Below are 10,659 nucleotides of genomic sequence, written 5' to 3'. Positions count from 1 at the left end.
CACCCCACCCCTTCCCCCTCCCCCTGTGGCCTGGCACTCTCCCCTGCCCCCCGGCCACCTGCTGTTGGGCCTCCCCAACCTCGTTTAACTTTTGTACACCCCAAACCTGTATCCTTCACTGGAGGGAGGCCCAAGCAGTCCCCCAAAATAGTGCCTGCTTCCAAATCCGAGCCCAGGTCCTTGGTGTTGAAGAATGCTCTCCTGGCCCCAGGTGAGTCAGGGGAGTGCACCTGTGTGGGATCTCCAGGGAGGGGTGTCCCCCTGTCCCAGAGGCTGTCAAGCTTGAGGCCATCCCCTTCACACACACACATTTAAACAAAGTAGAAGTGTCATGGGTAATGCATGTGCATGATCTATTCCATCTTCTATTTTATGTCTTTTTTTGAAGTTAGTATCAGCCCACAGTTTGAAAACATATGGTCTGGGCCTAGGCCTCTACTCAGAGGTAGAGCGCTTGCCTAGGCACTGGGTCCAATCCTCAGCACCACATAAAAATAAATAAGATAAAGATATTGTGTTCATTTAAAACTAAAATTATAAAACATACACACACACACACACACACATACACACACGGTCCCAGGCATCTCTTTCGAGTCTATAATGTGTCTCCTTCAAGAAGTTGCAAAAACAACTTAGATGCCCTGGTGGTCTTGTCTCTCCCTTGTGGTGAGGGGCAAAGAGGGTGTATGTGTGTGTGGTTGTGTGTGTGTGTGTGTGTGCCCATGCACACACGCGCTTCTTGGGAGCTAGGCCACCTGCAGCTTGCGGGCTGGGTCTGTAATGGCAGGCCCAGGCCTTCATCTCACCTTAGCCTTGTCCCGGCAGCTGCCTTTCCAGGCCAGCCACAAGCAGTGATCATGACGTCAGGCCCTCTGAAGAGAGAAGGGATCCTGGCATCTACTGTGTCCCAGTCCAGCGTGGTCATCGCACCTGCTTCCATCGCTAGGGTGAGGAGGGCCCCAGGCAGACCTCAGTGTCTGAATCACCCCAGAGCAGCCTGCATTTGAGTGGCTCTCACCCAGGGTAACCGGTTTGCTCTGCTGTGCATCAGCACTGGGTGACCAGTCTCTCCCATGTCACCACAGGCTCCTGGAGTCACAGAGTTCCACAGCAGCGTCCTGGTGACAGACCTCAGCCATAGCACGAGCAGCCAGCCCACCCCTGTCTCCCGGCTCTTCTCTCCGAGCACAGTGCCAGACTCCCTGGTGAAGGGCGAGCAGACCCCACTGCATGGGGGCAGTCCCCAGGGCCCTGCTTCAGGATCCAGTGAGTGTTCACACTAGTTGAGTAGTTGGGACTTCACACAGAATCGAGCAGCTGCCCATGGGCCTCCAGGACTGGGCCATGCTGGGTGGGCAGCAGGGTGACTGGGGCAGCATTCATGCACAGGCTACCGGCACACTACAGCACAGGCAGCTGGTGTGCTTGGGCAGCAGCCACTGTCTTTTGTAAGGACAGGTTTTGAAAAAAATGGACTCTTCAGTCTAGAAAGATAAGGAGTTGAGAAAATTATGAGTCAAGTCCCTAAAATAAGCTCGGAAAAGCCCAGGGCCGCACAGCCCTACTGGTGAGATGGAGGAACCTGGGGTTAGAGCCATGCTGTGGAGCCTGACCATAGTTTGGGGGAAATAATCCAGTAGAGAGGACATGAACCTGGGATGTCTGGTGCAGTAAAGTGGGGCAGGCCAAGAAGGCTGGAAAGGGACCCAAGAACTGTCTGCTTAAGAGACGGCAGTGACAAGAGCCATGAGGTCACAACGCTGCTCTACTTGTTCTGTGTGGGTTCAAAGGTGGCAATGGATTTTGATTAAAAATTTCAGGGAATGGGTAAGATAAAAGTTTAAGAAAGCATACATGTAGAGTTTAAAGAACAGAAATAAGACAGATTCCAGTGTGCTCCACACACAAGGTAAGAACGGGGACCTTACAAACCCTGTGGAAACCCCTGGCTGCCTGGAGGTAGCATTGTAGGGGGCTGGGTCAGCAGTCAGACCTCCCCTCTAATGGCTGCCACTCCCTGAGACCTGGGGCTGCAGAGCTCAGGCTGCGTTCCTGCCCCATATCTGACTTGCCTTTGCCGGGCCTTGCCTGGGTTAAGGGAAATACCCCTTTCAGTGTTGGCAAGGGTTTCTCCAGGTTTTACTCTGGGGCAACTATGAAAGGTTAAAAAACTGGCCTCTAGTCTCAGGAGTTGGAGGATCCCTGTGTCTGAGGGTTGCTAACCTTCCTTCATGATACTGAGTCCTTTCAGGCTCTTCCCTGAGAGCAGTTTCTGTTCTTCCTAGGTCGAGACTGCCCAAACTCAGGGAAGGCCTCTCCGTGTGCATCAGAACAAAGCCCCAGTCCTCAGTCTCCCCAGAACAGCTGCTCAGGGAAATCTGCAGACACCAAAAACGTATTTGCATTAAAGGTATGAAGCATCTCTCTTGGGTCTTGATTTCCTTGTCAGGATGAGGAGAGAAGGGAGACAATATTCAGGAACCTTGGGGCAACTCTATCCATCTGGAAAAGAGAGCCACTGGTTTGGCATTTGTCTGATGTCACACCGTCAGGCAGCCAGAAACATTGAGATCCAATCTGCCCCTCTGTTGCCCCGCCTTCCCCTCAGCCAGCCCCGTGGCAATGAGGGCCTATCAGAAAGCTCTGGGTGGACCTTGAACCCAGGGATCAGCTTTGAATCCTCCAGCATGATAGGGCTGCAGCTTTGCCACCACCAGTTGAGGAAGGCCACGGCAGCCAGAAGCACTGGGTTGGAGAGGAGAGGTGGCGGCTGTAGTCTACCCTGGCCCCTCATTGGATCCTTTTAGTTTTTTGTTGTCCCTCTCCTGTGTAGCTCTCTAGCCCTGGCCTATCATGTGCCCCAGGGTCCCAGTCTGCCTCCAGCCACTCAGTGTCAGGTTGGGCAATGAGGAGGGATGCGGCCCAAGGCCTGCTCTTGTCTTAGTGACCAGTTACTTCCCAGCAGCACCGGCATATCTCAGCTGAGCAGAAGAGGCGCTTCAACATCAAGATGGGCTTTGACACCCTCAACAGTTTAATCTCCAATAATTCCAAGCTGGTGAGTTGCCTGAGAGTGTCAGGTGGTGGTGACAGGATGGCTCTTCCCTGCGTGCCTTTGACGCACCAGGTGCTGCCGCCTGAGTCTCCTGCCTTCTGCAGACCAGCCATGCCATCACACTGCAGAAGACCGTGGAGTACATCACCAAGCTGCAGCAAGAGCGGAGCCAGATGCAGGAGGAGGCCCGGCGGCTGCGGGATGAAATCGAGGAGCTCAACACCACCATCATGTGAGGCTTGGGCTGGGCACTCAGCCTCACACGTTCACGTGGCAGAGGGACCTTTTGTGGTTTTGCTGCTGATGGAGCCTCTCCTACAGCGTTTAGGTTCTGGTCCTCTGCCCACAGGCCTGCGTTTGTGCCTGGCAGTGGCCCAGCAGCAGGCCAGCCCTGCCCACCTGGCCCAGGGTTCTCCTCTGCCGCCAGCTGCCTTCAGAGCTTCCCCTGATTCCTCCTGTTGTTTCAGCTCCTGCCAACAGCTGCTCCCCGCCACAGGAGTCTCTGTCACCCGGCTTCAGTATGATCACATGAGAGACATGTTTGACGAGTACGTGAAAAGCCGGATCCTGCAGAATTGGAAGTTCTGGATTGTATCTTTGGGTGGTCTTTTTTGCTCTTCCCTCCTGTAAGCAACATACTGAAATAGTAGACGTGATGCTCAGTTCCCTTAGAGAGCTTTCTGCGTGGTTGTCATTGGCTCATCAAGATAGGCAGTGCTAGTTTCTGTCTCTAGGGAGAGAGGTCTGTTCTGGCCTGGCCTGCGTCCAGGGGAGAGCTTCCAGGGTGCTTTGCAGGAAAAGCCAGGAGGCCACGTGGCCACTTCCGCTCTCTAGGTCTGTGAAGAATGCTGGAGCCACCAGCAGAGGCAGCAAGTGGGGAAGGAAAGGGGTCAAACAGCCTCACAGCCTTTTTACTTTTCACTGACAGATGGAAACGGGGCTCACCTAGTTACAGTGGAAGAGCCGGGTGCAGTGCATTCCTGTAATCCCAGCGTCTCGGGAGACTGAGGCAGGAGGATCTCAAGTTCAAAGCCAGCCTCAGCAACTTAGACTCTTGTCTCCAAACGGGGCTGGATTTGTGGCTCAGTGCTTAAGAAGAACCTCTGGGTTCAATCCCTGGTACAAAAAAAAAAAAAAAGAAGAAGAAGAAAAAAAAAATTTACAGTGGCAGGGGCTGGGGCTGGGGCTCAGTGGTAGAGGGCCTGCCTTGCATGTGTAAGGCTCTGGGTTCGATCCTCAGCACCGCATACCATCTATAACTAAAAATAAATAAATATTTACAGTGGCAGAGCCTGGATTTGAAACCAGTCCCCTCAGATTCCTCTTAGTTTGTGTTCACCTGGCTTTGAATGTCCTGGGTACTAGGTCATGTCTTTACTTTCCAGATGGCAGTACGGCTCTTACAGGGATAGCTTCTTCACCAGCTTCCGCTCTGCCTCCAAGTAGGCAGGGCCCTCGTGCGGCAGGTCAGCCATGACGTGGGGCCAGGGGCCTGGCATTTGGAGGAAACAAGCACATCGAATGCAAGGATCACAGCTGCAGCAATCAGACAGGGCAGAGCCACCTGTGTATACTTCCGTGGGTGGTTTTAAATGAAGAGATGGCAGACACTCGTCCATGTGACTCAGCTTGCTTTGCTCTCCTGTCTCCTGTCATTAGTGGAGCCAGGTGGCATCTGGAGTGAGAACCTGTCACAGGGCTAGGTGGGGGTGGACAGTGAAGTCCAGGAGACGGTGGTAGCCTGCTGTCACCGAGCACACCTAGGAGGGTGTGGCCCTGGCTCAGGAAGCAGCCAGGAGCCACGGGCACACAGAAGACACACCCCCTCCAGACAGCTGCTCATCCGTCAGCTTTGGGCCTCCTGTGTTACATAAAAATCTGTTCATGACATTATTTCAGGACCTGTGTCTTCCCTGCCTTCTGCTCAATCCATGGTCATAGTTAGAGCAAACTATCTGATCACACGGAGGACACAGCTTGCCTGGAGACAGGACTGCCTCTGTCTCTGATCAGCTCTCTGTGGTTGACACTTGCTAGTCCAGGGGAATCAGGAGGAAAGATGGGCTGTCACTGGGCTTTGTCTTCCCTCAGCTGCCTGCTCTCTGGCCCTCCTGCACGCTCCCTTCTCCTTAACCCACGCCCTGCAGTTTAGCATCATCATCAAGCCGCTGTTTGAGTCCTTCAAAGGGATGGTGTCCACTGGCAGCCTGGAGGAGCTGCACCAGACAACACTGTCCTGGCTGGACCAGCACTGCTCCCTGCCCATCCTCAGGCCGAGTGAGTGGGATGGTTGATGCTGATGCCGGAGGGAGGGAGGCGTGTAGCTGGAGTCAGTGCTTAGGGGATCCTGCCCGCAGTGCCAGGGGTGGGAGGATGATGCCGTACAAGAGGCCCTGAGCCAGCAAAGCTTTTGCAAGGGCAGTGTGTCTGCCAGTCTGCTCCAGTCCAGCTTTTGTTATTGAGTACCTGGTATTTGCTAGGTGGCTTTAGGGGCTATTGACTATTGTTTAATTCAGGGTACAGGCAGCTTTTGTGAAGACTGAGGCTAGCAGGGTCTGGGCCCGGGCCTTGCCCACAGTCCCCCCTGCACTTGGCTCTGGGCTGTTGTCTTTATGACTGAAAAGCATCCTGTAGGGTCTCGCCTGTGAAGTCACATGCTCTGCTGTTGTGGGTCGTGTCCCCAGGCTAACTTGCCCTTTGTCTTCCAGTGGTGTTGAGCACCCTCCGGCAGCTGAGCATCACCACCTCTGTTCTGACAGACCCGTCCCAGCTGCCAGAGCAGGCATCAGAAGCTGTCACCAGGATTGGCAAGAGATCGGGGGAATCCTAGCCACCTAGACGGCATATGACCTCGTGAGATGCCTGGAGACCCGACCTGTCCCCGCTCTTCCTGACGCAAAGCCTTGGGCCTCCCTCTGCTCTACTGGCTGTCAGGATGCCACGCTCAGGGCCTGCCCACAGCAATAGCCCATCTTGGGAACCCCTTGCTGTGACCTCTCTCTCAGCAACCTCAGTCATCAACCTCCCTGCCCACAGGGCAGCCGGACAAAGGGAAAAGCGCCTTTCTAGTCCTGACCTGCTGGTGGTCCGTCTGGGTCCTGGACCAGTGAGTGAAGCAGATGGGACAAGGAGACAAAGCCTGATCCTGCTGGTGGGAAACCTCCAGGGTCCCTCTGAGTTCCTGTCTTGAGACTTCCTGCTCCTCCACCCTGGGCTCCCTGCACTCCTCTGGTGATCCTGCCCGGGGCAGGCAGAGGCCTTATTCCTGCCTCTGACCCTGACGGCGCCTGGCCCTTGTGGGTGACCTTCAACTTTGGCTTGGTGGGCTGCCCTCTTCCACCCCACAGGCTGCTGGGGAAGTGCCTTCCTCGCAGTCCTGGAGCACACAGGCCCAACAGAGGCACCGAGTGTGCACAGCATAGCCCAAGCGGCTGCTCAGCTCAGAGGCCCTCCAGCTGCCTTGTCGGTTGTGTTTGGTCCACCTGGTGTTGTGTTCTCCTCAGTGCTGCTGGGGACCTGGCCCAAGGCCTGTGGGGGTCCTCTTACAGCTGAGGCCTCTGCCCTGATCCCCACCTGGTGGCAGAAAGGGAGGCGTGCCCCAGGGAAGTTCCCCCGAGTTCTGGCATGCAGAAGGCCCAGGCCGCGCTGTGCAGTCAGCTGGCTGTCTTGTCTGGTGGGAGTCAGCTGGGATCCCGAACAAGGGCAGGTCTTAGACCATATGTCAGCATGCTCAAAGTCCAGCCTGTCTGTGTTTGGGGAGGAAACTGAATGCTGAGGGGGTCACCTCAGAGCTATCTTCAGATGTCCCCAGGTGAGACATGAAGGACTGCACTCAGATTTGGTACAATGGAGGTGTGGCTGGAGGTGGCAGGCATCCAAAGGTTCAGGGGTCCTGAGTGCACGCTGCAGCTGGAAGGGATGAGGAAGGACAGCTGCAGGTGGCTGCACCTGAGTGCTCTCCCCAGCACTCAGGTTCCTCCTGGGAAGAATGTGCTTCTCTGATCTGCTGTGAGGATCAGAGCCGCCTTTCAACCCTGGCCGCCCGCCTGTCCTTGCCCTCATGCCTGAAGGAGTCACCTGAGGAGGAAGCCCTGGGATGCCCCTAAGTTCCACCCAGGCAGAGGCAGGGGCTCCAGCTCCACCTCAGCCTTGGTGGATGGAGGACAGAGAAGGGGGTGTCTCTTTCAGCCACTGGCTGAGCCACCATCTCTGTAGTGGGCCCTAACCAGCCATCTGCTTCCCTGTCTGCACTTCTGCCCTGTGTAGAGCAGCTTGGTGGCACCCCTTAGCCACCTCAAAAAACATGTTTACAGGCTGAGGGGTAAGCAAGGCATGTGGGGGCCAGTGCTTTGTATTCCACTGGGAAATGGTAATGGAATTGATTCCTTACCCCAGGATAAATTCAGAGTTCCCTTTCAGAAGTTAAGACCATATGTCAGCATGCTCAAAGTCCAGCCCGTCTTGTGTTTGGGGAGGAGCACCACCAGGATCTGAAGGGAGAGAGGACAACCAGACATTGCTGGGAGGGCCTCCTGGGGGACCCAGGCCCAGCCCTTCCCACTCCTGTGCCTTGTAACCTGCAGGTGGTGTAGTGGTGGCCAAGGCTCTCCTGATCAGGGGGCTCCCACCCCTACTGGGGAGGAACTTTAAGAAAAAAAAAAAAAAAAAACATGGGCTGTAAAATCATCGGCCTCCTGCTTCATGGCCTACCTCTCTTTTGCTGAATTTACGTTCATGATTCAGCTAAGGCTGTTGGGTCCCGTGAGACTGGAGCGGGTGTGTGAGCACGTGAGCCCGTGCGCCCGTGCGCCCTGGCGGACTTAGCTGGATGCCTGTTTCTGTCTGGGGCTGACTTTAGTCTCTTGGTGCCTCTGCTTGCCTCGGCTGTGAGGCCGCAGTGCCGTGTCTCTGCTCCACACTGGATTGTCTCGTGACCTGAGAACTTTCTTGGTTTAGAGTCTTGCCTGATGAATCTGGCCAGATGGAAGGGCCTGTCCTTGACCTTTGTCCTGGGCTCCCTGGCTGGTGTTTGGGGCAGCTGAGGCCATGCTGCTGCCAGCAGCCTCCTGTGGCGGGAGCTTGTTTACACACCTTCCCACCCCATTCCTGTGCCCAGCCCCTGTCAATGCTGACACTTTGAAGAGGAGAAAATTGACCTGAAAAGATAAAAACAGAAGGACGGCAGGCTTGTCAGTCTCTGAAAGTGTTTCTGTGAAATCTTCCGAAGCCATCAGTGCCCACATGCTGTTCGTTCTTTCGCTATGAGTGGGAGACCACGGATGGGGCGGGTGCAGCCAAGGGGCTTTCTGAGAGTTGGCAGCAGGTCACACTCTGTCACCTTCCTGGGGCCCTATGGCAAGCCAGCTGCAGTCCAGCGGTTTTTCACTCAGAAGTCAGCACTGACGACACACTGGGTCTAGTGAAAGAAGGCTGGAGGGCTGTGGAGCCCAGTCCAGCCCCTATCCCCTGCCACCCACAGGGGAGAGTCAGTGGCAAACGAGCCTCTGTGCTCCCGTGACCCAGTTTAATCCCATGTGCTGTTCTGGGGGTTCTGACCCCTCCCCTCTTCCATAGCCTGGGCCTGAATGTTTCTGTGCCATGGCTGAGATGACCACTTGGATTCTCAGAGGACACAGTGCCCAGATCCCAGTTGCTCCCAGTGAAGGAGTGAGGTGGCTGGTAGCACTGGGCTGCCTGTGGTTAGAGCACCCTAGGGTGTGTGAAGGGTTACAGGTCCTGGCCCTACGGGCTTACCCAGCCTCGGCCCAGGGCTCAGCTCCTCTCCCCACTGGCTCCCAGATGGGCAGGCTTGGAGGGGACATCACCCCTCCTTGCTTTCAGAAGTCCCTTCCCTTTGTCCTCATCTGACCCTGGGGATCCGTTTCCCTCTGCTGAACAGGCACATGAAGGTGCGAGTGGGGCCTTTCTCCACACTGGGGAATCTGGCCTCTAGTTAGAAGCACCACTGCCAGTGACTTGGCTTTGCAGAGTATCTTCCTGCGGCCTCTGCAGGGGGCAGTGTTTGGGGAGCAGCCCACTAGGACACTCGGAGCAGCAGGATGTGGCTTCGGACCCTGTCCCCTCAGTGCCTGTTAGTATTAAAGAGGACTTGAACCATGTCTGGCCACGTGTAGGGGCGGGACAGTGAGGGGAAATGGAAGAGCTCAATAGCAGTCTTGTCTGGTAGGCACCTTGGCCACCACCCACAGGCCACCCCAGGGTAGGTGGGCAGCTTCTCAAAGGCTCTAGGAAAAGGGGGTGGCCTTAAGAAACAACCCTATCCTGTGCCTCCTGCAGGGCCAGCCATGGGGGTGGGTGAGGCTGAGGACAGGCCGCCTCAGCTCACCAGACTGGACTGCTTGTTGCCACATGCAAAAACCAACCTTCAAGAAAGAAGGGAACTTGTCACATTGAATGTAGACTTGTGTGTGTACCCACACTTGCACAAGCCTGCGTGTGTGCGTGTGCGTGTGTGTGTTTACTTCATGGAATTTTTATAAAATTCCTTTCCAATTATTTAGCAGAACTCAACCTCCATCTCGCCTTCAGACTTTGGATCCACAGTCATCCTGGGCAAAGCGATTTGAAGAGTTAGTTCTCTTGGGGTTTCCTAATGAAGATCTGATGAGGGGTGGGAGACACCGAAGTCACACATTTCTGTAGTTTACATCCTGCAGGGGGGAAGGCCTGAAGGGCTCAGCCTGTCCCCAGGCCGCCTTCCTCCAGGGGCGCCCTGTTTGAATCTTCACCGCCCGCCCAGGGCCAGCGGGCTCACCGGCTTGTTCTGCTACTCCATGGCCATGGCTGCAGCATGTTCTGTTCTTTTCCAGGTTTCAGTTATTATGTACATGGCTGTTTTTTTTTTTTTTTCTGTTGTGAACTTCAGTGACTGCAGGGCTCCTTTGAGGATGTGGTTACACCTGGGGGTTTGAAAATCCAAACCAGGAAAGGGTCTGGTTTGACCAGAGGCTCCTTCTGTCCCTGTCACCCCCAGCATGGCTCTGCTGTCGAGAAACGCGTTTCCACCAGCTGTATTCAACACTACAATGCATTTTTTAAACTATATTTGCATTCAAGACAATAAAACAACTTATTTTTTTGAAAAGCTGTTCTGTGTGGCCTTCAATGCTGCCTGGCGAAGTGAGGAGCCAGAACATTGGGAGACTGCGATTCAGCCTGGAGTGGAGGCTTGGGTGCAGGGTGTGGGGGTTGAGGGTCCTGTGCTTTAACAGCTGCTCCCTCCCTGACCCATCCAAACTTGGTCTTCTCCAAATTATGCCCCCAGCTCCTTTTAAGATTGCACATACCATATGGAACTGGGCTCAAATCAATGAGAAGAACAAAACAGACACCTGTTGCTTAGCTCAGTGGAAACCAGGGTCCTCCAGCCCACAGGAATCTGCAGCCCATCGCCTTTTGCCGCAGTCTGGCTGGGCACAAATGCCGCAGTCTGGCTGGGCACACAATCACAAGCCACCACACAGCTTGTAGATTCAAACAGCAACTCTTTATTCCAGAACTCACACCAGCCGTATACAAACACGTTCTGGGGAAATCCACGTTCTCTGCCAAATTCACGTTCTCTGCCCAAATCCACCTCC

General features: G+C 54.9%; 1 protein-coding gene across 1 annotated transcript in view; it reads left to right on the top strand.

The window, feature by feature from the left end:
- LOC107156406 (MLX interacting protein) overlaps window positions 1-10,163 on the top strand; it is a 56,563-nt gene extending 46,400 nt beyond the window's left edge. The window contains 9 exon segments of the mRNA XM_015502460.2: window positions 1-211; window positions 829-950; window positions 1,089-1,269; window positions 2,289-2,413; window positions 2,969-3,061; window positions 3,163-3,290; window positions 3,526-3,649; window positions 5,206-5,335; window positions 5,767-10,163. The exon segment at window positions 1-211 is cut by the window's left edge and continues 459 nt beyond it. Of these exon segments, the coding sequence (XP_015357946.1) occupies window positions 1-211; window positions 829-950; window positions 1,089-1,269; window positions 2,289-2,413; window positions 2,969-3,061; window positions 3,163-3,290; window positions 3,526-3,649; window positions 5,206-5,335; window positions 5,767-5,888 (1,236 nt within the window). The 3' untranslated portion in view covers window positions 5,889-10,163.
- The last annotated feature ends 496 nt before the right edge of the window (window positions 10,164-10,659 follow it).

This window comes from Marmota marmota, unplaced genomic scaffold (genome assembly GCF_001458135.2).
Source record: "Marmota marmota marmota unplaced genomic scaffold, marMar, whole genome shotgun sequence".
NCBI classification, from domain to species: Eukaryota; Metazoa; Chordata; class Mammalia; order Rodentia; family Sciuridae; genus Marmota; species Marmota marmota.
This window is presented reverse-complemented; position numbering and strand designations above follow the sequence as displayed.